This window comes from Prionailurus bengalensis, chromosome A2 (assembly GCF_016509475.1).
Source record: "Prionailurus bengalensis isolate Pbe53 chromosome A2, Fcat_Pben_1.1_paternal_pri, whole genome shotgun sequence".
Lineage (NCBI taxonomy): Eukaryota > Metazoa > Chordata > Mammalia > Carnivora > Felidae > Prionailurus > Prionailurus bengalensis.
In genome coordinates this window covers 3,159,642-3,187,566 of record NC_057348.1, presented here as the reverse complement: position 1 = coordinate 3,187,566, position 27,925 = coordinate 3,159,642, and the positions used below count along the sequence as shown (strand labels likewise).

Here is a 27,925-nt window from a genome sequence, read left to right as displayed (position 1 = left end):
GCGCCGCCGGTGGCAGGGGCCGTGGCCGTGGCCGCCGTCGCGCCGAGGGCCCGTGTCCGGAGCGGCCGTGGCCGCGGGCGCGGGGACTCAGGTAACCGCGCAGGTAGCCGGGAGGACGGCGGGCGGTTTCCGCCGGCGACCCTGCCCCCGCGTGGCGGAGGCGGGAACTGCAGCTACTTGGCGAGGCCGCGGCGGGCGCCCCGCCTGCCCCTTCTGGAAGGTGCGCGGGTGGGGCTGCGGGGTTGGGGGGAGAGAAGGAGAATGAAGGGAGAAGTCTGGCCCCAACACTCGCGTTCTGCAGAAGCGGAGGAAGGCTGGAGAAAGGCAGGCGGTCTCCTGTGATCTTCCCCTCTTAGTCTGTGGCATCCCTCCCCCCCCCCCCCACACCCGTGCAGGGGATCCTCTCTAGGGTAACGTCCTCTACCAGCCCCGGGGGCGCCCAGAGAAGACTGAGGCGTGGCCAGTGGAGGGGAAGGTGCTGGACATCCCCACGGAGGTCCAGACGGGTCTATTCGATCTCTTTCCCGCAGACCCCCAGACCCCCAGCCACGTTTGGCCCAGAAGCCTTGCCCCAGCCCCAGCCCCAGCCCGGGTCCCCCCCGTCTCTACAGTCGGTGTCTCCCCTGACCCACGCCCCTCTGGGCAGCAGAAGCCAAGAGGGCTCCTCGAAGCGGGAAGAGGGATCGGAACCCAGAAAACACGCCCCCCCCCCTCCGCCAGTGGCCACGTGAAAATGTGACTGATTTCCAGAAGGGGTCGGGGAGCCCAGCCGCCCAGCCCAAGACCCGTGTAGTCCTCACCATGAGGCTGGAGTCCTCCCTCGCCCTCTGGGCACTCAAAGGCTCATAAAGAAAGGAAAGGCAGATTTTGTGGTGACTTGGGGAGCGTTAAAGATATCGGAGGGGTCGTCTGGGGGCCCCTGAGCCCCAGGACGCCTGGAGGGGCCCGCTATGGTGAGGAGGCTCTGTGATGACAGGCCAGCTCCCTCCTCTTATCCTTGGAGGGTCACGTCCAATTAGCAGAGAAGTGATGCCCCCAACCTCTACCGGGCGCCTTGAGCTGGAGGCACCGCCCTCCCTGGGTAGGCTTGGAGATGGATGGCGAGGCGGGACATGGGGGTCCCTGGAATTTATCAGCCCCCGGGGGCTCTGGCTCCACCATCACCTTGAAGTGACACCAGCTGGGACCGGCTCCCCTCCCCCATTTCTGCTGTTTCCATGGGGACAGATGTCCATTCGCAGCAGCATCCGGGCCACGGCTGCCCGCCCCGGCGGAAAGGAGGGGCCGGGTGGGGGCAGGGCTGGCCCGAGAGCCTCCCCCCCTCCCTCGGTTTCTCCATCTTTGTATCTGCGCGGCATCGGCTCTCTCCGGGTTTTCATCTGACTTCATACTCACTCTCCCTGTTTCCCTCAAGCCCTCTTAGTTGTGGGCCATCCTTGTGAGCAATGCAGGCTTCACCCCCAGCCGGGGTGGGGGACACCCGTCCCCCTTCTTTCCCTGGGGCCGGGATCCCCGCCTCCCAGAAAGGACACTTGAAACGCACAATAACTTATTTATTTTCCGGGCCAGAGGAGGGCTGGGAGACGCAGTTCTGTACCCTAGAACCCGGGAGAGGGCCAAGAAGCAGCCCCGATGAAGGCCCAGGGCTTGGAGGGGCAGCGAGCGTCTCCCTCCGGCTTCCCTCCATCAGCGACTCTGGGCCCTCGCGGTGCAGGGCAGGGGCTGAAGCTCCCGGGCTCAGGGCGTCTGCACGACCACCGGGTACAGTAGGGCCAGGTGCTCCGCGCCCTGCACCGGCAGCGGCCGGGAGCTGTAATGCAGGACCAGCTCCGGGACGCTGGCGAAGGGGCCGCTGTGCTGACCCAGCACGAACTGGTTCTCACGGGTCCGTGCGAACTTCAGGTGCAGGAAGCCCTGGCTGCCCCTGGGGGACAGGCATCGCAGAGCGCCTTGATCACCCCAGACCTGCTCAGGCTCTGCGAGCCTAAAGGCAGGCTGGAACACAGGCTGCGCTTTTTCTCCAAACCTTCTGAGCCCGTGCCCTACCCTTCCGGGGCTCCCCACCGGTTAACCTTCAGTCCGGGGTCCCTCTCCTTTCTAAACTGTCTGCCCAATGGAATGACCTTGAACCTCAGAATCATTGTATCCTTAGCATGAAGGAAGCGCCCGTGGCAGGGGCAGGATTGAAACCTATTCTCCGAGCTCTCTTCAACCTTGTTCTTTTAGGGATCTCACCCTCGGATGCCCAGCAGAGTTTGGGGGCTTGTTCTAATCCGACACACTGAGAATCTTAGACACGCGCGTCGAGTCGGGATCTCCAACCGAAATGCCCATAAGGGCCACTGGGAGAGTCTGGCCCCGATGGACACAAACGGATACAATTCAACTTTTGGACTGGAGGAGTTGGAAGGAAAGGTCTGGGGGCGCCCGGGGGGCCCAGGCGGTTGAGCTGCAAGTCGATTTCGGCTCAGGTCGTGATCTCACAGCTCGTGAGCTCGAGCCCCTCGTTGGAGCCTGCTTGGGATTCTCTCATTTTTCTCTCTCTGCCCCTCCCCCGCGTGCTCTCTCTCTCTCTCTCTCTCTCTCAAAATAAATAAACTTAAAAAAAATAAAGGAAACCTCTCACCCACGCCCTCGATCTACTGGAGACCACGCCCTCTGGCCCCACAAGGCCCGCCCCACTGGTCCTATAAATCCCCTCCACTTTCCTGAATCCCGCCCTCCCCCACCCGCCACAGCCCCGAAAGCCCCGCCCACTGGCTGCTGGCGCCAGGCTTGGCTGCCACCGAATTAACCCGAAAGCCAGAGGCGGGCAGTTCTGCGACGCTCGGTCCCTCCAGGGGGGCTGGGGTCTCACCTGAGGGACAGGGAGCAGTCTTGGGGACTGGTCTCGCTGAGCCGCACGAGGTAGCTGCCTTCCTTGCAGAGCGACAGGAGGCTCTCAGCATCGGCCCGGCTCAGTGGGCCGTGGAACCACCTAGGGGGTGGGGACAGATGTCTCCTCAAGGGCCATCCCCCTTCGAACGCACCCTGGGGCCTGGTGCAGGCACAGCCGATTCAGGGACTCGTGACCTCCAGGCAAACAAGTGACAAAAACTCCCCCCGGGGTTTCTCAGGGTTAGGGTTAGGGTTAGGCAGCTGAGCCCAGGTCCACGTGGAGCCGCTCCCCCCAGTTCAACAGATACACCTGACCTTGATCCCTACAGCCTCCCCAGGCGAGGTCCCCAGTGTCCTGTGTCCCCTTCCCTAATCCCTCAAACTGAAACCACTTGCGTGGGGCTTTCACGAGACTTGCCACATCCCGTATCCCCACCCACCTGTAGCATCCTTTCTCGAATATTTCCCTGTAATGTGCTCAGGGAGAGGTTAGCGGTTGCGAGCGGGGGGCTCAAAGGCAGACGAGCGCCCAACAGACTCGGCGGTTGTTTGCATGGAAAGACCCTCCTCCCCCGGTGCCCCCTTCTTCACCAGTCAGTTCTGTGTCACGGTTTGGGAACAACCGTGATAGACACACAGGCTGGTGGCGCCCTCAGGGCTGGACTCGGCGGGCTGTTAGGGACTTCCCGGAGGAACCGCTAGGCTGGAGAGGCACGGAAAGGACCCGGACTCCCCCAGCTTGCGCGCCTAGAGGTTAAGCGACTTGCCCAAAGCTGCACAGCCAAGAGACGCAGGGCAGAGATGTGAACCCAGAATCTGATGCCAGGGGAATGACCTAGCTAGGTGTCTGTCACAGGGGCAGGCTCCGGTCCCCAGCGAAGATGGGCAGAGGAAAGAACTGAAGTGAACGAATGAGTCCTAGGAATCTGCAGCTGGTACGGGATGGGGAGGGTCCTCCAGCTGGAGCTTTCCCACTCACGGCTGTTTCTCCAGGGGCAGGGCCGGGTCCACGCGCTCTGCGGGCTGGGGGCTTCTGGATGCGGGTTTCCGGAGCTCTTTGGCTGAGCCCGGGGTCCTTTCCCACTCCGGGCCGTCAAACTGCACTGGAGGGGGGAGGGGGAGGGTTAGAGAGGAAACGGTTAAGCCCAACCCCACCCGGGAGGGGCGGGACCGGGGCAAGCCAATGCACTCTCAGTAGGGAGGCGGTGCCAGCTTGGGCAACCTATCAGAGTCCCCAGTGGGTGGGGCCGGGCTTAAGGGCTGGGGCAGGATTGGCACAGGAGCAACCAATCGGCCTTCAGAAGAAAGGGGTGTGGTCACCCAGGTGTGCCGGCTTGCAGGGGCGGGGCAGCTCCACGAGGGACCAATCCGAGAGCAAGGGGCGGGGCTAGAGGGGAGGGGTGGTCATTCTGCAGACTCTGGCCAAGTCCTGGAGCCTAGAGCCCCGCCCCCACCCAGACAGGGACAGGTAGAGTGAGGCACTGAGCCCCAGCGTCCCTCCAGGTCACACAACTTCTGGGGCCAAGCTGGGTTTGCACAACGCTCTCTGGCCCACGTTATTTTATTTCTTAAAACTGACCGTACGGTTACCCTCTTTACAGAAGAGGAAACTGAGGTCAGAGACTTGGCCATGCTTCCCCCACTCAGGACCTGACCCCAAGCCCACCTGATGACAGTTACTAAGAAACGCTACCCTCTCCCCCAAAAGCACTTTCTACCACTCGCTTCGCACGCACCCTGTTCTGTAGGTGCTAGAATGACCCCCGTTTGAGGGGTAAGGCAACTGAGACTGAAAGATAAAGTCTCAACTGAGTGACATAAACCCAGGCCTAGCCTATCCCTGCACAACACTGAGGATAAAGAGTCGGTTCCATCGCCCTCTAATGGTGTTTCTGCTCCCAAGGAAGATACAAGTTCCCCTAGGAAGAGAAATGTATGGTTATCAGTCCTTCACACTTCAGTGAGAATGAGCAAACTAGCACGGTGGCAGGCGACTGGGGTCTATTTTGTACGTGGAAACAGGGGGAAAAGACCAGATCAAGAAATGGAAGGGTGAGGACATTCAGGGCCCGTGGAAGGTCAAGGCCTGGGTCGGAGGGGCACCTGCAAACGCCTTGGAGATGTGGTCTTTCTTCCACTCCCAGGGCTGGTCATACTCATCCGCTGGCCGCTCATCCTCCTGAGGCAGCCGGCTCTGGCGAGGTCTCCTTCCAGAAGGCGGCCCATCTCCTGGCTCTCGGTCCTGCTCCTCATAGGGGGTGTCATACAGCTGCACCCCCTTGCACGGCAGTTCTGGGAGGCCGAGAACACTGGTCAGTGCCCACACCCACCAGGGATCCTGCCACCTGCCCCCCAAACTCTCACCCCCCCCCCCACTCACCGCTCACGGCCCTCTGGGCATCGTAGGGCTCCATGTAGCCATCATCTGAAGGTGGCGGATGAGGCTGGGCATCGAAGGGGTCTGAGTACTCGGTGTCGAGTTCCGACTGGAGAGAGAAGTAAGGAAGTGGCCCGAGGGGAGTGGGGAGACTGAGCCCAGCGGCGGAACCCCCTCCGGAGGGATGGCGCCCCTCTCTGAATCACCTAACCCTTCCGCTCCACGCGGCTCATTTTCGCCGGGGTTGGGAGTCCTCTCCGCCTACCCACCAGGATTTGTGCACAGACGCCAGCTTCTCCTCCTCTCTGCCTCCGTGCAGTTCTGACTCTGACACACAGCCCTGCCTCCCTCCTTCAATAATTGTTAATGCTTGTCAGATGAGGAAAGCAAGGCACAGAGAGGGTAAGTGACTTGCTAAGGGTCACACAGCAGCCGAGTAGGAAGCAGGGTTGCAGCCCAGGCTGTCGGCTTCCCGGAATCCCCGCCTCCTCCTTCCTCTCTCTTAAACCCCTGGGCTCTTCACACAGTCTCTGGCAACCCTCCTCAAATCCTCTGTCTCCACGGAGGGTTTGGGTCGGCTCCCTCATCCTCTAGGGAAAATACTGAAAAAAACATGGGCATTGGAGGCAGGTCTGGGTCAAGTTCTACTGAGCTAGGGCCCTGCAACCTTGGGCCAGATGCTTCTGTGAGCCTCAGTGTCCACTTCTGTGAAATGGGAATAATAGCGGAGGAGGGGCACTTATAGTGGTGAGGAGGTCCCAGGGCTCGGCAGGGCGGTACGGCGGTGATCCCCTCGGATCTGTTTGGGGAGCTGGGGGGGAGAGGACGAGAGGTGTGAGCAGGGGACAGGAGGACAGGGGGACAAAGCGGGGCCAGAGAGGCAGTGGGACCACCAGCGCCGTGCACCGGAAAGGGACAGATACCAAACTCCACTCAGCAGGTGGAGGACTGAGGAGGGCCTGGCTGGGGCCCTGGCCTCCCCATGAAACAAGCTTCCCCAAATCCAGGCAGCCCAGCCCGGCCCTCCCGGCCACCCGGTCTCCTGGGGCCACCCCACCTCTGGGACTCAGCCACGCACCTCTTCCCCAGGGCTGCCCAGCAAGACCTTGGCTCTGGCCATGTCTGCAGCTTCCACCTTGATGAGCCGGTGCTTGGGAGAGTCGTACTTGGCGTCTCCGAGGCCCTTCGAGTCCCCGGCGCCGGCGGGGTCCGACTCCAGGCGGCTCTCCGAGTCCTCATAGGGGTCCTCGAAGTCCAGATTCTTCTGTTCCCGGTAGGCCCTCAGGATGTCGCTCTCCGTGTAGTCGGGGGTGGGCGGCTGCGGAGGGGGCCTCCGACCGCCAAAGCTCAGGTAGTCGCGTAGCCACTTGGCCATTTGTGCGTGTGCCACGCCAAACCTGGCCACCGTCAGAGGGGGACCCACATGCCCCCTTTCTCCGAAGAGTTCCCGGGGAGGATGGGGGAGGAGACGGGTGGGGGGGAGGAGGAGGAAGAGGAGGAAGGAGAGCAAAAGTCCACCTTAGCCCGGCTCCGCAAGGACGGCGCGGAAAGGGGGCGCCCCGCAGGGCCCTGAACGCCGAGCGCCGGGTGGCCGGGCCAGGGCGAGGGGCATCCGCGGAAGCGCGCGGAGTTTCCGCGGGAAGCGCGGTTCCCGTGCGCCGCTCGGCCGCCCGCCGCCTCCGGGAAGCTCCGGGATTCCCTTCTGGGGTCTGGGGTCGGGGCAAGCGCCGCCCGCGGGCGCCCCCAGCCCCGGCTCAGCCCGGACGCCTGGGTGCTCAGCGCAGCGGGCGGGCTCCCCCGGGGCGCGGGCGCCGCGCGCAAAGTTGGGCCACGGGGACGGTGACCTCCGCGCGGCGCATCCTTTGTTGCGCTCGTCTCCGCTCCGGGGGGAGCCCGGGTCCCGCGGCCCCCGGCCCGGCCGCCTCGATCCCACCCCAGCCGCCGGCACAAAGGGAAATAAAACCTCCTCCAATCCCCCTTCACGCTTTCGGAGAGACTTTACCCGCCGCGGCCGGGAGGTGGGACTTTGGGGAGGGGGCGCGCGGGCGGACGCCCCAGCGCCTGCCGGCCCCCGGCCGCGTCCCGGGCAGCGACGTCAAGGCTTCCCCGCCTCCCCCTCCGCGGCTTCCCCCGCCCCCTCCGCTCCCCCTGCGCCCCCCTCGGAGGTGACTGAGACCTTCAGCTGTTCTGGGAGGGGAGGGGAGCCGCTGCCCGCGCTGGGAGGGGGGATGCGGGGCGGGAGTCGCGGGGCCGAGGCCGCGGCAGCTGGACACTGACCCGGAGGACCGCGGCTGGCAGGAGCGAGCGTGGAGCGCGGGAGGTGGGAACAGACGGGACTGACCTTGCTCACGAGAGCGAGAGGTGCAGAGGCGGGGGACGGGGCGGGGAGGGGGGGGCGCGGAGAGGAGGCGAGGTGGAAATTGGCCTGGAGATGGGGGTCTGGATTTGGCCGCGAGAAGGGGTGAAACTGACCGGCAGAGGGGGTGAGAGCCACCACTGTTGAGGGTTGAAATTGAGCCAGCCTCTGGCGGCGCAACTGACCAGCAGACTGTTCCAGAGGTCACTGGCTAAAATTGATATTGATGCTGCGGAAGCAGGCGAGGGGCGACGGGAAGGGACGGGGGCCTGGCGTCCCCCTCCCAAGAGGACGCTTCTCTGCACCCCCCACCCCAGGGGACCAATTGCAGCATGGGGGAAGGGGGCTGGGGCAGCTGGCCGTGGGAAGGGAGATGCTATCTGTGCCTGGCGCGTGTCCTCAGCATCTGTCCCTTTGTGGCTTCTGGGGGTGGAGGCGGGGAGGGGGACGCAGACGAGAGGGGTCTCGCCTGGCCTGGCCGCCTGTTGGCAGCTGCGGCTGTCGGGGGCCGGGAGGGGGGGTGCGGGGCGGGGGGGGGGTCGGTGAGGACGCTAAGAGGTCTGGGGCAACGGGAGCGGAGAGGTGCGCTGGCCAATTCCAGAGCAAACAGGCCTTTTCTTTCCTCACAAGGGGGCTTGCTCAGCTCCCGCTCATGGTGAAGGGAGGGGTGATCGGGAAGAACAGGACTCCGGGTTCCCTTCTCCCAGTGCCCCCCTCCCCCAGGGCGGGCAGGTGCCTGTGGCTGGGAGGGGGGTGGGGAGGATCAGAGAGAAGTCCGGAGCTGACAGTGAAAATGCCCCTGGGGAACGACAGTGGGTCGGGCAAGGTCTATGCTGTCTGCGCCTTGCTTTCCTGGTTTGAAAAGTGGGGCTTCTAACAGGAAACCCCCCAGGGAGCTCAAGGAAGGCTTGCGGGGAAAGGAGTTATTTCTTCCCCCATGGGGAAACCGAGGCACAGAGAGGGAGGGGGAGGACTTGCTCAGAGCCAGCCCGCAAGCTCATTGCCTGATTTGGTTTGGCCGGGGTGGCACTCGAGACCCAGCAGAGTGTCTTTGTGGAATTAGTGGTTCCCCATCTCCCGCCCCCATGCACACTGTTAGCCCCATTCTGCAGGCCAAGAAACTGAGATCCAGAGCTGACGAGGCAAAGCCTCTCAGCGCAGCAGAGGCCCCCAGGCATGGACCTTCCTCTTTTCTGCTTTGGCCGTGTCGCCCACATGAACCTGTTGAACTCGGTCCTCCTCCTGCAGCCCATCCGGATGCCCCCACCCCACCCCGCCCCGCCCTCTCCGATCAGCGACAAGGCAGCATCCCCCCCCAGGGACTGCCGGGGAGCACGGCGGGTAATTGTCCTGTTTTCTGTCAGCCACGAGGCAATTCCCAGCTCGGGGACGAGCCGTTGACAGATCTCATCAAATCCGAGCCCTCTCCCGGTCGGATAAATACGAGCCGTCTGAGGTATAAATATTTGAAAGGGGCCTTCTAATTACAGCGTGTGTCAGAAATAGCAATTAGAGGCCCCGGAGGCAGAATCAAACGGCGTTTGACTTTCCTGCGCTTCTGAGCTGGCTGCTCCTGGGGCCGGCCCCCGCCTCGTCCTAAGGAGAGGAGCGGGGAAGGGGTGCTGGGAGGAGGGAGGAGCGGGAGACAGTGGATGCCCACAGCCAGGCTGGGGGTCTGGCGACCTTGCGGCGTGCCCTTGAAGAGCCACATAAACTCTCAGGTTTCCGCTTTTGACTGGGAGAGGAGGGGGCCCGCTGTGTGGACAGTGGGGAGCAGGTGGGGTGGTCTGGGGGTGCCTCCCTTCCCCCAGCACCCGTGGTCCCCGAGGCAGTGTATCAGGGGCGTCTCCTGGGTGTGGCCTAGTGTCTGGAATCCCAGCCCTTCTGACCTTGGGTGGTGACCTCAACTGTTTTCCCGTCTCTGAGATGGGACAATGACCTCTGTTGAGCGCTTTCGGGACGCCGTTGGTGGCACCTTGTTTTTTTTTTTTTTTTTTTTCCTTTTGAGATACAGTTCACATACCTACGGTTTACCCACTTGGCGTGTGCGTTTCAGTTTGGGCATGTTCTCAAGATCGTGCAACCGCCAGCACGAATTCCAGAACATTCCCATCACCCCCGAAAGGAACCCCATCCCCATCAGCAGCCTCTGCCTATTCTCACCACTTCTCCGGCCCCGGCACCTCTAATGCACTTTCTGTTCCTGGGGGTGAACTGCCCTGGACATTTCACGCACAAGGAATCACACACTATGTGGCTTTTTGTGTCTGCGTCACGTTTTCAAGGCCCATCCACGTTGTAGCAGGTGTGAGCGCCTCGCTCGTCTTATGGCCAAATAATACTCTATTGCATGGCACACAGTAGGTGCTCAGTATATGCTTTAGGGGGATGGGATCTTAAGAAGCAGCCAGATGGGGCCTGGCTGGGAGCTGTCCCGTCACTCGTCTCATGGAGCAGCCAGCCTGGAGGCGGGAAGGGAGCCAAGGCACCAGGATAAGAAAGGACCCTTGGGGATGGCTCATGGGGAGGCCTAAACACTCCTACCTCAGAAGACTCAGTCTGATGGAGGATAGGTGCCTGCCTAATAGGCTCCCAGTCTGATAGGGGAGGCATGATCTGACGCTCTGAAACATTCAATCTGATGGAGGAGGTATGGCTCCGACCTCAGGGGCTTCTACTCTGATGTGAGAGACGTGGCCCTGCTTTTAGGTGCCCCTAGTCTAATGGAGGAGACAGGAGCCTGTCTTTAGGAGTCCCAATCTGATGGGGGAGGCATGGTCCCAACTTCAAAGGCCCCTAGTCTGATGGAAGAGACACAGCTGTGTCATCACGAGTGGCCAATCTGATGGGAGGGGCACGGCCCAGCCCCTGGAGGATCTGTCTGCAGGAGTCGCCGCGGAGCGTGGTCATTAAAGGTGTAGCCTTGGAGCCTTGCGGCTGCAAACCCAGGCCCTGTCCCTCGCTCATTCTGAGCCCTTGGCCAAGGAGCCTCCCCTCACGGGAATGAGCCAGTTAGAGCTTGGGAAATGGGCCCTTTGTGCAGTCCAGGCTCAGGCAGAGCGGGCTGTTTGGGGGGGGGCACCCCCACCAAGTCCTCTGATGTACCGCAGCCCCCAGGGGATTGATGGAGGAGATTCCGGATGAGGCCTGACAGCTCCCCAGGATGACAGACACGGAGCTAGTGAGCGAGCAAGCGAGCGCGTGGGGAAAGGGGGAAGGGCAGGCTCTGGAGAGCAGGAGGGGGGGTGCAGGGGGTGTGGGGGAGAGGGGGCGGGTCGAGGCTCTGCAGGATCCGAGCACACACATACACCAGACACAGATGCACGCTATCCTTCTGCCGCTGGACCCTGGGCACCCCCACGGGAACCGGGGCCAAGAGCAGACCTGCTCCCAGGCCAAAGGGTGGGAGAACGAGGCGTGAAGGTCTGCAGGGAAATAGAAGAAAGATCCAGCGAAGTGGGGGTGGGGAGGGGTTACAGAGCAGGCAGAACTGCGGGCCTCCGCTCCCTCCTCTGTGAATGGGGAGACACCCACTTAGGCCACAAACATCTATTGAGCGCCTACTTAGTGCCAGGATGGTCTTAGGTGCTGGGGATACACCCGTCCACACAGCTACCCTTGCAAAGCTCATTGTTGACAGGGCGCCTGGCAGGTAGACCCTCGGCGGACCTCCAGTGACCCCAAGCTGCTGGTGGTCACAGCCGTGTGTAATCCCCTTTCCGTGAACGTGGCCGAAACCTGCGGCTTGCTTGCGGCCAGCGTGACAGGGCAAAGGTGATGGGATACCACTTCTCAAAGACTCCTGTTGTGGTGGCTTTCTGAAGCCAGCTGTCGGAGGTCCCTGTAGCCAAGCGCCCTGAGGGTGGCCTCCGCCCAAGAGCCCGTGAGGAGCCAGATCCTGCCAACAGCCACGTGAGCGGGCTTGGAAGGGGATCCTGCCCCAGACGGGCCTTCAGATGAGACCGCAGCCCCGACCAACATCTCAGTTGCGGCCACGAGACCCTGAAGCAGAGAACCCGGCAGAACCACACCCACATTTCTGTTGTTTTCAGCTGCTACCTTTTGAGAGATCTTGTTAGGCGGCGTTAGCATATACGGGGGGTGGTGGGTAATAAACACACCTCAGGCCGGCAACCCCTCAGGCCGCCATCTCGCCCTGCTGAGTGTTCGCCCAGAGTTATCACTGCCTCCGGCACACACATATTTCCTTTCATATCTTATTGTTATATTTAGGTGGGTTTACTATCTTATCCCCCATCTTCCAAAAATAATGTCACCGTTATCAGTGGGGACTGTTTTTTCTTCACTGCCATTGTCCCAGTGCCTGAAACAGATCTGGGCACAAAGTAGGTGCTCAAAAACAAAACAAACAAACAAAAAGGTACGTGAGCTCAGAAACTTAAATGAGTAAATCTGCCCAACAGCTTAGCACGGGTTTAGCAAACGGTGAGTCCTTCACAAACGTTCGCTACCATGACTCACCCAACCGGATCCCGTGTACTCCGTCCGGTGCGCCACTGAGAAGAGGGTGGCTGGCGGCCGTCCTCGGGGGGACTTCGGGCAGCAGGGCCGCGGGCACAGCGTGAGCCTGGAGATCGGGGTGTGGAGGGGTCCCGGCCACCCTCCCGTGGAGGCTGGGGGAGCAGAGCAGGAAGTGCAGAGCTGGGTGACCCAGGCAGGGGTGGGCTGACCTGGTGGCTTTGCGGGTCAGAGTCCCTGTCCTCCCTACGCAACTCGGCCACTGCAGAGCGAAGCAGCCATGTTACGTGTCAATAACACTTTATTTACAAAACTAGGCTGTGGGCCGCGTTTGGCCCACCGACCGTAGCTCGCTAACGTAGGCGGTAGGATGGAGTCGATACTCTTAACCCTGGTAGCCGATGGCACGTGTATGTGGCTACAAGTAGGGTGGCCCCAGAACGGGGACGTCTGCAAGGAGGAATCGGAGCGAACCAGAGAGGCCCAGCCTCCTGCCCCCTTCCGGCTGGACGGTTTACTCTCACCGCTGGTCTGAACAGGCACGTCGCGGGCGTCACGGGCGTCGCGGAGTGTGGGGAAAGCAGGCAGGGGTGTGCTAGTAAGCGCCTCGCAGCCGGCCTCTGGCGGGGGTGTGCAGCTTCCCAGCACGCGTGGACTTCCGGGGTGTAAATGCTCCAGCCACGGCCGAGTTCAAGCCACAGACGCGACGTGGCGGCGGCGGGTGGAACTGGGAGCCGGGCGCCTTCTCGCCAGGCGCGGGTGAGCAGGCTCCCGCCCACCCCCGGCCCGGTCTTCACAGCGGAGGCCCCCGGGTCCTGATCGGAAGCCCTGGCTGGGTCCCAGTTCACCTCAAGTCACACGAAAGCACAGAAACCATTGTAGGAAAGCAGAAAGCAGACCCCCAAAGCGGGGGCTTTTCCGGGCGCCTGGGTGGCTCCCGCGGTGGTGATCTCACGGTTTGTGGGTTCGAACCCCGTGTCTGGCTCTGGGCGGACAGCTCAGAGCCTGCTTGGGGTTCTGTGTGTGTGTGTGTGTGTGTGTGTCTCTCTCTCTGCCCCTCCACCGCTCGTGTTCTCTCGCTCTCTCTCAAAAGTAAACATTAGAAGAATTTTTTTAATTAAAAGAAAAAGTGGGGGCTTTTCATCTCGCAAACAGCCAGAAGCACAAAGCCTCATTATCAAATGCCGAGTGAACGAGTGGGAGGAGGGCTGACGTCAGCGACCCCGGGAGGAGCGGCAGGAGAGATGGGGGAGGGGGGGGGGGGTGTCAGGTTGTGAAGGAACCTGGTGGGAACACAGGACCTTCGACTAGACGAGGCTGAAGTGGAAGAGAATTACACCAGAGTTGACAGCCGGCAGCCTTGAAAGAACGTGAGCTTTGGAACCAGGTTTACTAGTTACGTGACCATGTCAGCTATCTAGTGCTACATAACAAATCATCCCCAAACTCAGGCCGATCAACAAACCCCGATCGACTCATAGCTTCTGAGAGCCAGGCGCCCACGCTGGCCATGTGTGCTCCCGCGGCGGAAGTGCCCAGGCCAGGCGGCAGCTTCCTTACACTGGTTTGCAGGTTTCTTGGCAGGAGGGGGCGGAGCTAGCGCGTGGGCGGGGCCAACGGGGGCGGGCCCCAAACACCGCCCACCCCTCCCTGCCATCCAAGGGAGGCCGGGGAGTACCACAAAAGGCTGTTCCAGGGATGCCACAGCCCCGGAAGGAGGGCCAGGAGGGTGGCAGCGTGAGCCAGGGACCTCGAGGTCCCTGAAGGCTGGTAGGTGGGGGGACAGGGGAGAAACCGAGTCCGGGGGTGGAAGCCCTCGCTGGCCCGACCAGCCTCTGAGGACATTTGTGTTTGTCCGCTCATGGTCCTGGTTGGTGCCAAGGCCTCCTGCCGACCAGCAGCTGACTATGGACACGTGACCTTGACCCGGAGAAGGGCCTGGGCAGGGGTCTCAGCTGCTGCCGCTGCTGTCCTCGCTGTCCGAATATGCTCCCAGCTGGCTCAGGGAGGAGGTGCCAGGCGTCCAGGGTGCAGGGTCAGCCGCCTTCCCGCTCTTCCTGGGGCCTGGGAGAGAGGCGAGAGCTCCTGGTAGGGGGCGCCCCTCCCTCGCCCCCCTCCGCGGGTTCCCAGCGCGCGGCGGCAGCAGCACTGGGGGCGCTGCTGCCACCTGGCGGCCCTCTGAGGCGCCGCGCTCCGATCCCGGGACCCCGGAGCACCTACCGGGGGTGGGTGACGCCTGGCCCTGCCTGGTGCTGCGACCCGGGTCTGTTTTCTTCACCACGACTAGGCCTGACAGCGGGGGCCTGTTGCCAAGGGTGCCGACGCTCCGTTCCCAGCTCTCCGCCTTCCTCTTGGCTTTTGGAGCCTGGGGGTAAGCGGAGGGGACACGAGTGGGTGAGCTGTCCCAGATCCCCCCTTCTCCGGCACATCCTAAGTCACACACCTTCTCACCTCCGTGCCTTTACTCACTCCGTTCCCTCCACCTGCCATGCACCTTTTCCTCTAATGCATTTGGCGAACTCCTACTCACCCTTCAAGACCCACCCAAGTACTGGCTCCTCTGGGAAACCTTTCTCCACAGTTCAAGCTCAAGTGAGTGCTGTATTTCCACGCCCCCAGCACCCTTTCACCCTTTACTGCCTCATTACGTATCCCCCCCATCCATCCATGCTGTGGGTTCCTGTCCTGTTCACAACTGGGTCCACAGTGCCACACGTAATTCTTGGCAGGAAGATGCTCTATCAATATGTTTGATGGAAAGAGGGGAAACGGAGGCACCCACTTTCGGGACTAGTTAGGGGAAGGCAGAAAGGGGCTCAGCCAGCCTCACATCCAGCTCTTCAATCGTACCGGGAGGAACCCCTTTTGTCAGTTATGTTGAAACAGAGAAACGAATCCCCTGGATCAGGAGGTCCTGTCTGAGCCTGGCGCTGGAGCTGCCCTCGCGGGGCCCACCATCTGAGGGAGGACGGAGGAGGGACAAGAGTAGGTCGCCAGGACAACACCCGTCTTGACAGAAGGACATCAGCGTGGTGCGACAGTGGAGGGAGCGGCAGCCGCTGTTGACAGGGCGGTGGGGACAGGTCTCCTCAGAGAGGGGACCCGGGCTGACGACAGAGCGAGGAGGAGGAGCTACAGGCAGAGATGCGAAGGGGCCCTCGGGCAGCCCTGTTGCCATCTGCGTGCTGCCCAGGGCCCCGAGAGTGGCGACCGACCAGGACAGACGCGGCCCAGCGGGGGACAGGGCAGCTTTCTGACCCGGCATCACTGAACGGTCTCACGCGGCCCCCACAGCAGGCCGGCGCTTGTGAGCACTCGTTCGAAACCCGTCCCTGCCAGCCGCGCTCACTGCCCCTAAACTGAACCAAGAACACAGGGACGGACAGATGAGCTTCCGTTAAGGGTCTCGGTGAAGGTTTGGGAAGTCTTGACGGAGGCATATTGTGCAAAAGGAAAGTCGGTTGTCACACTAGGTGTGAACGAGACACCTGTGACGGGGCTGGGGGGGACGGGACATCAATGAAGCCTTCAAAGATTAACGGATGACAGGGCACGACCTCCAGAGCCATTCACTCTGCTGACAGTCAGGGGCAACTCAGCGGGAGCATGGCTACCCCACGGAAAGACTACCTTTCCCATCCTCCTTTGCAGCAGGATGTGGTCAGGTGACTCGGCTCTGACCAATGGGATGTGAGCAGCAGGATGTGCAGAACCCAGGGTGCAGCCGCCCTGAACGTCCCCCTCCCCTGCCCGCCCCTCTCCTCTCTGGCCAGGATGTGAAGGTGGCACTGAGACACCATGCAATGAGGGCACCCCCCCCCACCCCCGCCGACAGCAGAACCAGGAAGAAGGCAGGTGCCTGGGCCCCGTGCTGTGGGGCCACCTTCCCTGCCCGGATGGCTGTGCACAACTGTCACTGGAGAGAAAAGTAACCCCTGTGCAGTTGAAACCCTTGTTACCTGGGGTCCTATCCACTGGCGGGGCTTGCAATCTAGTAACCTGGACCATGGATACGTTTAAATGAAAATAAACGATTTCCCTCATTAACCCCCTTCTTCAGTTAACAGACCAGAGTGGCCTAGGGGCGCCTGGGCGGCTCAGTCGGTTAAACGTCCGACTTTGGCTCAGGTCACGATCTCACGGTTCGTGAGTTCGAGCCCGGCGTTGGGCTCTGTGCTGACAGCTCGGAGCCTGCAGCCTGTTTCAGATTCTGTGTCTCCCTCTCTCTCTGCCCCTCCCCTGCTCACGCGCTGCCTCTTGTCTCTCAAGAATAAATAAACATTAAAAAAAAAAAAAAAGAGTGGCCTTGACCTTGGCGGATAAGACAGCTGTGGTGCAAAGTCCACCTGCCACACCCTTCTCTCCCCTCCTTCGCCAGCACGGGCCGCCTACAGGCCGCAGTTCCCGGGCTCTCTGCAGCTGGGCTCTCTGCAGCTCCGTGAGGCCAGGAGATTAGTCCAGCCAATGAACTTCGAGCGGCTGACAGGCAAACATCGGTGTTCTTAGGTCTCCACCTTTGAGGGTCTCGCTTGTTTCAGCGGCTGAAGCAGCGGCCGGTAAAGCAGAGCCAGTCTTGACCGTGAAGTTTTACCGGCACGTGACCACGGCCACTCATTCCCGCAAGATCCAGGGCTGTTTGGGGCTGCGACGGCGGACTTGAGCCCTTACGACACACGCAGTCTGGCCTTTGGAGACCAGGTTAGGCCGACCCCTGGCTCACCCTCTCAGATTAACCCGAGAACATGCGGAGGTCCGGGCGTGCACTCACCTCCTCCAGGATGGCGGTGGGGTTGGGCCGCGGGGCCAGGCGCGGCGGGGCAGGAGGAGCAGCGTCCTCTTCTGAATCCGAGTCCTCCAACAGCCTTCGTTTCCGGGCTTCCTCCACCAGGGCCCTGTGGGACGGCACGTGTGCCTGGGATGTCCCGCCGGGGCACGCTGCCCCTCCTGACATCGGTGAGTGCCGGAGGCGGGGTGGGGGCACACAAATGCCTTAAAAACAACCTTCTCTGGGGGTGCCGCGTGGCTCAGTGTGTTGAGCATCCGGCTCTTGTTCTCGGCTCAGGTCGTGATCTCGGTGAGATCGAGCCCCGCGTCGGGCTCGGCACTGAGTATGGAGCCTGCTTGGGATTCGCTCTCTCCCTCTCACTGCCCCTCCCCTGCTTGTGCTCCCTCTGTCTCTCAAAATAAATACACATTAAAAAAAAAAAAAATCTCGGGGCGCCTGGGTGGCGCAGTCGGTTAAGCGTCCGACTTCAGCCAGGTCACGATCTCGCGGTCCGGGAGTTCGAGCCCCGCGTTGGGCTCTGGGCTGATGGCTCAGAGCCTGGAGCCTGTTTCCGATTCTGTGTCTCCCTCTCTCTCTGCCCCTCCCCCGTTCATGCTCTGTCTCTCTCTGTCCCAAAAATAAATGAACGTTGAAAAAAAAAAATTAAAAAAAAAAAATCTCTGTCCACTGAGGGCAGCGAGTGGTTAAGTGCTTGGCCGATGGCACCAGCCACCTGAACCCGAACCCTGGCCGGGTGACTCGGTCGGGACCGCGCCTGGAGCGCCCCACGCCGCAGTCCTTCGACTGCCAGAACGATCAGAACGACCTCAAACCGGTGCCCGGCACTCAGCAAGTGTCGAATAAACATACACCCTTCTCACTGCGGATCACCGTATCGCCGACCTGCCCACGCCACGGGGACCTACTCCGTGCCCCTGTCCCAGGCCCTGCGAATGCAGACACCCAGCCACCTCAGATGCTGGAGGCGGGAGGGAGGGAGGCCATTAACCGGGAGACGGTGAGTCAGCGAGAAGGCTCCACGGTGGTAGGTGCCGTGCACAAAGCGTGAACACAGCAGGCCGGGCCTGAGGCTCCTCCTGGCAGATCACCAAACCTGGGCGGGGCCTTGGGGACCCCGACACAGATGCCCTGAGAAAGTGAGACGCGGGGGGGATGGGGGAAGCCTCCCGGAGAAGGCGGCCCTTGAGGGAGCCCGGGAAGACCTGGAAGGGGGGTGTTCCAGGCAGAGGGAGAGCCGGAGGTGGGTCAGAGCACCCTGGCCCCCGCCCGGCCCCGCCCGGCCGACTCACGCGGTCTCCCTTTCGTCCTCCTCCTGCTCCCGCTTCTGCCTCTCCTCCTCGGACAGGCGGTGCTGCCGCAGCATGGCCTCAAAGTCCACGTGCGCCTGCCGCTGGTTCAGGTCCTTGAGCTCCTGCAGGTTCTCCAGCACCTCCATTTCCAGCTTGGAGTCCTTGGTTCGGTTCTCCAGCACCTGGCGGGCAGGACACGGGCTGTGTGCAGCTGCTGGGGCCGTGGGGCTCGGCACCCGCCAGGGAGAGACCCCCACCCCGCCTCCATCCACAGCGCCCGCTCGGGGGCCTCCTGCCCAAGCTGCACCCATCTCACAGCTCCGAACACTGAGGCCCGGGCATGGCTGGTCAGTGGTGGGGCCAGTCGGCCTCGGCTGCCAGCCTGGCTCCAGCATGAAATGATATACAGTGAAGAGGAGGGGCGCCCGGCCGGCCCAGTCAGTGGGGCGGGCGGCTGGATGTCAGGGTCGGGACCTGAACCCCTGTGCTGGGCACGGAGCCCACTTAAAAAAATAGTTACAAAAAAGGTTAAAAACAGACACCCTGAGCCACTGTTGTGTGCCGGGCTGAGATGTTTCCAAACGGAAGGTCACTTAATCCTTGCGATAGCTTCGTTTATGTCGAGGCTCGGAGGGGCAAGGCCAGCCCACGTCTCCCAGACAGGGGCGTCTGGAGCCGGGCACAGCCGGGTGTGGGGCCCGCCCTTGGCCGCTTCCTGGCCGCGTGACCCTGTGCTGAGCCTTTGGGAAGTGGCGGTCCTGGGGGTTTCAAAGTATATCCCCCGATTCTTCGAGGTTCCTCCCTTGAAAGAGCAGAGCCTGAATTCCCTTCCCGCGAGTGTGGGCCGGACTCTGTGACCCGCTCCTAGGGAGCAGAGCATGACGGAATGATGGCCTGTCGCTCTGAGAGCGGCTCCTTTCCCACTTTTCTGGATCCCTCGCTTTGGGGAGGGCGGTGCTGCGTTGTGCGGGTGCTCAGTGTTGGGGGGGGGGGGCTCGGGCAGTGCAGTGGAGGGGCCCGCGTGGCAGGGACGGAGGCCCCTGCCAGCTCCCTGAGGGCGCCAGCATGGAAACAGCCCCTCTGGTCTCGGTCGAGCCTTCAGAAGATGTGGCTTGACCGGGACTTCATGAGACACCCCGGGCCAGAGCCCCCCACCCTGGCTCAGCTCCCTGGGGCTCCTGACCCTCAGAAACTGTAGGATCACAGATGTTTCTTAGGTAAAGTTGCAGTTTGGGGGCGGCTCGCTAGGCTGTAACCCCCGGGGCCAGTGTGGCCGGACAAGGATGGACGCGACCACGCAGGCAGCTCCGGGCACACGGCAGCCCCTGCAGAGCCTGCCTCCCCGCCCCCGCCACCCTGCTGAACCCGTCGCCTCAGGTCCCCCGCGGCAGCTCAGAAACCTGGCAGAGGGGCGCAGGAATAGTCGGCATCATGCGGGTTGGGGAGATCGGAAGGGGCACAGATGCTCTCTTTTCTCTGAGAAAGACAACACAAGGCACAGGGAGGCCAAGTGCCTTGCCCAAGGCCACACAGCCAGCGAACATTCAAGAGAACGGTGCCTCCCACGCTTCTGGGCTCCACGGCCCGCGGTCATAGGAGCCTCCTGCGTGAACACGGCGCCTTGTGTTCTCCAGTCCGACCTCCTGCCTCCCTGTGCCACCTTCTTCTGGCTGCATGACCATCTGCCACCAGCTCAGTGGCTTAAAACAGCACGAATCTCCCCGTCTGCCCGCTAGCATGGGCCAGGAGGCCGGTGCCGCGCGGCCCGGCTGGGTTCTCCGGCGGGGTTTCACCAGGCTGATGGCAAGGCCCAGTGGTCTCATCGGGGGCCCAGGCTGCTCTTCTGAGCTCGCTCAGGCCGCTGGCGGAATCGGTTTCCTTGCGGCCGAGGGACTGAGGGCCCCGCTGTCTTGCTGGCTGTTGGACGGGGGGCTGCTCCCAGCTCCTGGGGGCCGCCCACTGCTGCCCGCCAGGTGGCCCCCGCTCCGGGCTTGCTCCCACACGTGGCCCAAGTGCTCCGGACCCAGATCAGGGGGCTCGGGCGGCAGGGCAGGCCCTGGACGAGCTCTCTTCCCTGAGGGTGACTGGCAGCCAATCGAACAACCGGATCCCAGGAGTCGGGTCCCGTACACGCAGCCCCGGGACCGCGCAGGGTGCGCGAGCGGCAGGGAGGGGGTGGCGGGGGCGACCTGGAGGGCCGCGGCCCGGGGGCTCTACCTTCATGGGGTTGTTCAGCTCCTCGTCTTCCCGCTCCTTCTGCACCCGCTTCTCCTCCTCCTCCAGGAGCTTCTCCGCCTGGAAGTTCCGGGTGGCCCCGTGCTCCATGCTGTAGTCGGTGTTCTCTGGGTCTGTCTGTAAGGCGGGGGGAGTGGGGGGGGGGGGGGGGAGGACAGACGTCAGTCCTGTGTCCTTGGGCGTCAAGAGATCCTGCCAGCCCACAGCCCGGGACACCTTCTGTCATGCTTCACTCCTTCTCCAGCCTGTTCTTTTCTTTTGTTTCCTTTTTTTAAAAAGTTTATTTACTTATTGAGCTAGTTAGTTTATTTTGGGAGAGAGAGAGAAAACTAGAGGAAGAGGAGAAAGAGGGAGAGAGAGAGAATCCCAAGCAGGCTCCAGGCTCCGAGCTGTCAACACAGAGACCGACGACGCGGGGTTTGAACTCACGAACCCTGAGATCATGACCTGAGCCGACGTCGGACGCTTAACCGGCTGAGCCGCTCGGGCGCCCCTCCCTTCCTTAACACTCGGCTCGTTTGGTGCTTTCTAGAGCTCCTGTCCCCTTTGCCAAAAGTGCCAAATTCTGTAGCCTGGACCTTCACACCTCTCTCTACCCGCCCTCTGCCCCCCTGCCGCCCTGCACACGGTTGCAAATACGAGTCTCTGGGTCTTTGCGCGCAGCCGGTCTTCCTGTCTGCTGTGTGCATGTGCGCGCGCACGTATGTATCTGCTGTGTGTGTGCGCGCCTTTCACAATTCTAAATCACATATCGCGTCCGTGCACAGCGTGCACCTGCCCGCATTGATAAAACGGAGAGAGGGAGGAGATGTAAGCTGGGCTCCTGGACGAGACCCCCGCGCTGGAAAGGTGGCATTGGGGAAAACGCGGAAATCTACATGGCGTCCCGAAATCTGTTGGCTTCCGACTGCGACGGAGGCCCGGGGAAGCGGGGGGCGCTGCCGGGCGGGGAAGCTGGTGCGGGGCAGACGGGACGCGCTGGGCCGGCCAGGCCGCTCCTGGGTGTCTCCCAGTATCCCAAATAAGCGCCGCAGCGCTAAGCCAAAGAGGGCCGGGTAGAGGGTGATCGCTCCGCGCGTGCGCGCGCAGCACTTCTCCTGGACGCCGTACAAGAAACCTCCGAGCGACCGTTTCCACGCACGGGGCCCGGCCGGGCAGAGGAGGGGACCCGATCTGCGGGTGCGGGGCCTGTACTCCCGTCTGAGCTGTGTCTACCTCACACGGGGACGCGCCCGCCCTCCACGTCCCCCTCGCTACGCAATCGCCTGAAATTCTCCACCAGGAAGCCCGGTTTCTAACATTTTGCCACAGTGCCTCTGGTCTTGAAACAAACTCATACTGGGGCGCCTGCGTGGCTCGGCCAGTCGAGCGTCCGACTCTTGATGTCGGTGGGGGTCGTGATCTCACAGCGCGTGCGTGGGTGGGAGCCCCGCATCCGGCTCCGCGACGTCAGCGCTGGGGGTGGGGTGGGGGGGGGGCCCTGCTTGGGATTCCCTTTCTCTGCCTCTCCCCTGGAGCCTGCTTTGGATTCTGTGTCTCCCTCCCTGTCTGCCCCTCCCCTGCTCATATTCTGTCTCTCTCTCTCTCTCTCTCTCTCTCTCTCAAAAATAAAGGTTAAAAAAATATTTTTTAATACAAAGTCATCAAAATATGTAATTCTTTCAATGTCGTTTTTCTTCATTTTTACCCAAATCTTGTTCATTAAACCCAAAGGGAAGAACGTATGGGGAGAAGACAGTACGTCAGGGCGTGAAGAGAGCGCGGGAGGCTCTCCTCGTCCTCTCCCCAAAGCCTGGCACAGTCGTGATGGTTACCGGCCGCGCCACTCCTCACCGCATGGTCACCGAGTCCCTCCTTACTGTACATGTGGGTGGCTTCTGCGTTTCTGCCCCTACGAACGATGCTGCCGTGAACAACCCCCCAAAATGCCTCCGTTTCCTGGGGATAAAGTGAAAGGGGGACCCCCTGCGGGGAGAGGACGGGCCGGGAGCCCCCGAGGGGGCAGGGCCAGCCCGGCTGGCGTCTACCTTGAAGGTGATCTCTGCCAGGCACCGCGTGCACTTGATGTAGAAGCGGAAGATGGGCAGGCCCAGGTAGGCCTCATTCTGCACCGTCTCCTTGCGCGCGTTGAATTTCTTGCCCTTGTAGATGTATTCCCCGCACGTCTTACACCTGTGGGGCGGGACAGAGGGCCTTGTGCCATCTCGGTACCCAGGTTCCTGCGGTCGGATGCTCGGGCATTCTGGCGGATGGCTGCTTGCATACCTCCAGGGACGGGGAGCTCCCTCCCTCCCACGGCAGCCTGCCTCAGACGCCCCCCGTCTTGCCCGTTCTTCCTCCTACCTGCCTGGGTCTTGGTTCCCAGGGTCCCCTTCTGGGGAAGCACCCGGACGATCCAGGCGCTCTGAGACGCGCCGGTCACCCGCTCCCAGAAGCCTGGCTGGCGCTCACGGGGCATCCTAGCCTCCACAAGGTTCGGAGCCACCAGGAGGGAAGCCACAGGAGCCACACGGAAGCTCCCGCCAGCCTGCCCTCACCCAGGCCCCGTGCTCCCCAGGCGCAGCACCCCGGCCTCCTGACGGTTCCTACAAATACCCCCAGCTCGGGCCGCCTCCGGGCCTCTGCCCTGCACTTCAGAACCCAGGACACCCTTCACCTTTCAGACCCCAGCCCTGCTGGCGTGTCTTCTGACGTGTCCCTGACCACATCAGCTACGCAGCCTCCCTTCCTGCCACCTACTCAGTCACCCTCCCTCATGCCTGATTCACACGTCGTCCCATGTACACCGGGCGTGAATGTGCCCGAACACTGGGTTATTATCTCCACCCCTTCTGACTGTGGGCTCCGCGGGCCAGGGGCTCTGCCGGTCTCCTTCCCCGCAGCATCCCTGGGGCCCAGCCTGGGCCCTGGCACACAGCAGGCACCCAGAGTGATTGTTGAATTAAAAACAAAACGAATGAACGAAGGAGAGCGAGAAACAGACTAACAATACATAAACGCTGAATTTCACTCAACCAGGGGTCTGTGATGGTCGGGATATCTAACTTCTACGTGCGGAAACGTGAAAATCTGTAGGACTCAGCATTGGGGAGGCGGTCGCTGGGAAGCAGGGCAGAGGGCAAGATCTGGGGACCGTGAGGGAGAGGGGATCACGGAAGGGGTCAGATGGGGGGGCAGGAGGGCCTCTCCGAGGAGGTGAGATTTTTTTTTAAGATTTAATTAAAATAAGTAAATGATTAATTTTTTGAGAGAGGGAGGGCGAAAGTGAGCAAGGAGCAGAGAGAGAGAGAAGCAGGGCTCACCCCAAGTGGGGATCGAGCTCACCCGACACGGGGCGTGAAGTCACGAACCCTGAAATCATACCCTGAGCCGAAGTCAGATGCTTAACCGACTGAGCCACCCGTGTGCCCCAAAGATTTCTTGCTTTTTTAATATTCATATTTTTAAGCTACTTATTATTTTTTTGTTATTCTCTACACCCAATGTGGGGCTCAAACTCACAACCCTGAGATCAACAGTCGCATGCTTTACGGACTGAGCCAGCCACGCGTCCCTGAGGGGGAGAGATTTAAGCCAAGACCTGAAGCGTGAAGAAGCACCAGCCACGTGAGAGAAGAAGGAAGAGGGTTCCAGGCAGAAGGAACAGCCCGTGCAAAGGTCCTGGGGTATGAAGGAGCGTGGCTGTTGTGAGGAGGTGAATTAGTACCCAGGGCCCCATCTCCGCTTAATACACTTAACTACCAATGATCAAGATCCAGGGGGGTTAATCCTGAACTTTGAGGAAGGTGACAGCTGGTCGAGTCACGTACTCACTGGGATGTCACGTGGGGGGGCACATGAAGAGGCGCACGGGGGGCGGGGCACTCACCTCATGTTGAAGGGAGCCATCAACCTCACCACGTACTGCCGATCTTTGGGGAGCTTGAGCTTGGGGATCTTTGACGGGTCAAAGTCGGGCGGGTAGTATTTCTGTGGGAAGTGAAAGCACCAGGGAGCTGTTTGAGCCACAGGGAAGGGCTCTGGGGACCGCCAGACCCAGGTCCCCAGGACCGCCCTGGGGTTTGATGACTTCGAGTGACGGCTCCTAGGACTCCGCGTACGCTCGTACTTGTGACAACCACTCGTTACGGCAAAAGGACACAGAGAGAAATCAGCAAAGGAAACAGGGTGTGTGTGTTGGGGGGGGCGGCCCGGGGAGACTAGACACACTGTTCCAGGGTCTTCTCCCAACGGGCTCACACAGGACGTGCTTGATTACCCCAGTAATGAAATATGACAACACACGTGAGACGGTGTCTCCCACGGAAGCTCACGGGGACCCAGTGCCCAGGGTTTTCGCTGAGGGAAGGTCACGCAGGCCCCACGGCCTCGCAGGTTCTGACGTTCTAGACTCCAGTTGGAGGGCCCACGCGCAGCGTAAACCACGTTGCTCGTACAGAGTTTGAGCCCCGGGAACCATTCTCATCAGGGAACAGTGGGAACCAGCCTGAGATTCAAGTTCCCGGATGCCAGCCAAGGTCCACCCTCGCCAGCCAGACTTTCTGAGGATAGCAGCCTCAGTTCTGCTGTCTTAACTCCGGCACGGGAGGCTGAGGCAGGGCGTACGGGGAAGGCAGTTTGGGGTTGTAAAAACAACTTCAACGGACAATCAGAAAACACAGCAGCTTGTGTTCTGGGCACCTACTAGGCGCCAGATGCCACGTGGAGCACTTTACCTGCCAAGTCCCACAGAATCCTTGCAAAGACTCTAGGAGACGGGGTGCGACGTACCCATTTCACAGAGGAGGAAACTGAGTCCCTGCGGGGACAGGACTCTGGGGGTAACAGTGGTACAGTGGTGCATAGGTTACGGATCCAGGGACCTGGGTTGGACTCCCCCACCCCGTGGCTATCACCCCTCTCTCTGGGTCTCATTCTCATCTGAACGGACATAACCCGCCACCTCCTTGATGCGATGTGCGTGCCGCTAGCGCAACGGCCGGCGCACAGAACTATCCACCAGTAAATTAGAGAAACGGTTCCCAGTTGGATCCTCAGGATGGAAGGACTTTCAGGGACACGAAGTCCAGCACCTGAACTGGACTGCGACGGGGCTGGGGGTGCATTCCTAACATGAATGTTTAAAAGATTAGAGCGCTGAGCCGCAGGAAGGAGCATCAAACCGACCCGGCAGATCTGGGCTCTTGGCCTGACATCCTGGACCTACCCCCCCCCCGCCCCCAGGCTGGGGAGCTCACCCCCTGACATTCCTGAGGGGTGGGGGGTGGGGACAGGAACTCGGAATTCAAGAGCTCTCTTTTCCAGAAGCCGCATCCTGACTTCTGAGCCCCCCTCCACCTCACAAAAGTCCCCGTTTCACAATACAGTTAGGAGGCTCCCCCACCAGCAGAACGGGAGGGCTGAGCAAAGCCAGACCCGTATGTGGGCGGGGCTTCCGGGAGCCACGGCCCTGGGGCGTGGCGTGGGGAAAACACCGATACTCTTCAAGGCGAAAGCCCCCCTCCCAGGGGAAATGATTGGCTAATTCCCTTCGGAACATCCAATCAGAGGACGTGACCTGGTAAATAGCCTAAGCTCCGCCCCCAAACACCGCGAAGGCCCACCCCTCACGGAAGGTGATTGGGAGGTGTCTGAAAGCCACGCCCTGCGGAAGATCGTTGGAGAAAAGAAAAAGGTTCCAATAGGAAAGTACAGGAAGCCCACCTAGGCCGGAGCTCCGAGATGTCCCCTCTCGGGTAGAAAGCCCCAGTCACCAAATACTTACGTTTAAAACTTTTCGCTCCGACATCTTTGCCTCCTACTCCTCCCACAAGGGCCAGAGGACCGCTTAGGCTCGGTGTTCGCCGAACTTCCTTAACCGTCCCTCGTATTTCCGCTGACGTCACTTCCTTCATTCTATTATTGGTTGGAGCATACGCAGGTTCCCTTTTCATTGGCTCAGATCCCCGCCTGTCAAGACCCGACTCCGGCTATCCCTTCTTCCGAGTTGCAACCTCGGTAGTTGGCAACAAAAGCTCCGGGAGCCGGTTGATTGGAAGTTCAAGGCAGGCGCTCCGCCCCCTAGAGGTGACCAGGAGCTCCTAAATATTCGGTCGGGACGCGCCGTGGCCGCTGCTGGAGTCATTCCCTACTGTTTGCTCTTTCTTGGAGCGAGTACCGAGGTCGGCGTTGAGCGCTTAGGCTGTGTGTTGGGCTGCGGGGACCCACACGTGTTCCCGTGCCGCTCACCTGGGGACTGGGGTCAGCGCCCCCAGGCTGCACGTGTCCGCAGAGGAGCACCCTGGACGCCACCCCGCCCAAGTTTACCTGGAGTCCCCGGCAGACACTCAGAGACCAGGCTCCACACCCTCCTCCCCTGCGCGCGCGCGCACACACACACACACACCAGCTCCCACACCCATCTCCCCTGCACATGCAGGCACACCAGCTCCAAAGCCACCTGCCCTGCACACACCAGAGACACAGACACACATGCACGCACACCAGCTCCCGTATACACATCCCCTGCACACACATACACCAGTTCCCACACCCAAACACCTGGTAAGGGATCTGGGGATGGTGCAACAGGGCAGTGTTGGGACAGTGGAAAGAAGGGCTCCCTGAGATGGTGTATGAGCCTCCTGTCGCTGCTGCGAGGTTATTATCACAAGCTCCCTGTCCTAAAACCACACACGTTTACTAGCCTGCAGTTCGGAGGTCAGAAGTCTAAAGTGGATGGGAGGAGGGCTCCAGGGCAGAATGTGTTTCCTTGACTTTTCCAATTTCCAGGGGCCACCCACATTCCCCAGCTCATGGCCTGGCATCACTCTGGCCTCTGCTTCTGTTGTCACATCACCTTTTCTCTCTCCCTCTGGCCCTTGTCATTATCCTGGGGCCCCCTGGATCATCCAGGATAACCCGCCTCGATATTCATTAACTTAATAAAAGATGCTTAATCGTCAAATTAAGGATTCTCATGATTCTTAATCACACCTGCAAAGTCCCTTTTGCCATGGTAGGTACTGTATTCACAGATTCTGGGCATTAGGGGTTGGGTATCTTTGGGGGGCCATGACTTTGCTGGCCATAGACCACGTGGTCAGGAAAGACTTCTCCGAGGTGACCTCTGAGTGAAATTTACAAACAAGACCGTGGATTTTCTCTGGTCTTCGGTGGGCAAGGCTTTGCCCCCTCCTAGAGGTATGTCATTTTTGTGTCCCAGATTCATGTCATTTTTGTGTCCATCCACAATGAGGCTCACCCCCAGGCAGCTTTTCAGGAGGTAGGCGGTCTGAACGCCTGAACTGAACGGATTCCACCCTCTATCCCAGGCAGAACCCCTGCCCCCAGCCCCAGGACTCCGCCATCCCCAGGCTCTGCCTCCGTTCCAGCCCTGACCCCATTCATAGGAGCTGGGAGTCGCTGTGTGTGTGTCCCACTCCATTCTCTCCTCTCTGGGTCTCATCTGGGTCTACTGAAGGAAGGGAGGAGGAATCCTCATTCCAGCAACAACAGTCTTTTTCTAGTTAAACAATAAAAAACAT

At 61.1% G+C, this 27,925-nt stretch overlaps 2 protein-coding genes across 2 annotated transcripts; both read right to left on the bottom strand.

Moving 5' to 3' along the window:
* Nucleotides 1-1,536: 1,536 nt before the first annotated feature.
* SHD (Src homology 2 domain containing transforming protein D) lies at nt 1,537-7,378 on the bottom strand. The gene is made up of 6 exons (XM_043586200.1): nt 6,333-7,378; nt 5,258-5,363; nt 4,981-5,169; nt 3,857-3,980; nt 2,858-2,977; nt 1,537-1,924 (listed from the first exon to the last, which is right to left on the bottom strand). Exons 1-6 carry the CDS (start codon nt 6,627-6,629, stop codon nt 1,738-1,740), a joined length of 1,023 nt encoding a protein of 340 aa, XP_043442135.1. The 5' UTR covers nt 6,630-7,378; the 3' UTR covers nt 1,537-1,737.
* Nucleotides 7,379-13,460: 6,082 nt separating this feature from the next.
* Nucleotides 13,461-26,294, bottom strand: YJU2 (YJU2 splicing factor homolog). The gene is made up of 8 exons (XM_043586199.1): nt 26,164-26,294; nt 24,268-24,368; nt 22,427-22,571; nt 20,382-20,516; nt 18,165-18,346; nt 16,858-16,981; nt 14,310-14,454; nt 13,461-14,153 (listed from the first exon to the last, which is right to left on the bottom strand). Exons 1-8 carry the CDS (start codon nt 26,185-26,187, stop codon nt 14,041-14,043), a joined length of 969 nt encoding a protein of 322 aa, XP_043442134.1. The 5' UTR covers nt 26,188-26,294; the 3' UTR covers nt 13,461-14,040.
* Nucleotides 26,295-27,925: the final 1,631 nt, after the last annotated feature.

What these genes read in the sequence shown, in the direction of transcription:
- SHD (XM_043586200.1), bottom strand. Translation starts at nt 6,629, where the DNA reads ATGGCCAAGTGGCTACGCGACTACCTGAGCTTTGGCGGTCGGAGGCCC. An exon ending in TGGGCAGCCCTGGGGAAGAG is followed by an intron (nt 5,364 to 6,332) that starts GTGCGTGGCTGA and finishes TTCTCTCTCCAG; the next exon opens with TCGGAACTCGACACCGAGTA. An exon ending in TGCCCAGAGGGCCGTGAGCG is followed by an intron (nt 5,170 to 5,257) that starts GTGAGTGGGGGG and finishes TCGGCCTCCCAG; the next exon opens with AACTGCCGTGCAAGGGGGTG.
- YJU2 (XM_043586199.1), bottom strand. Translation starts at nt 26,187, where the DNA reads ATGTCGGAGCGAAAAGTTTTAAAC. An exon ending in AGCTGAACAACCCCATGAAG is followed by an intron (nt 18,347 to 20,381) that starts GTAGAGCCCCCG and finishes CCTGCCCGCCAG; the next exon opens with GTGCTGGAGAACCGAACCAA. An exon ending in GAGGACGAAAGGGAGACCGC is followed by an intron (nt 16,982 to 18,164) that starts GTGAGTCGGCCG and finishes GCCGTCCCACAG; the next exon opens with GGCCCTGGTGGAGGAAGCCC.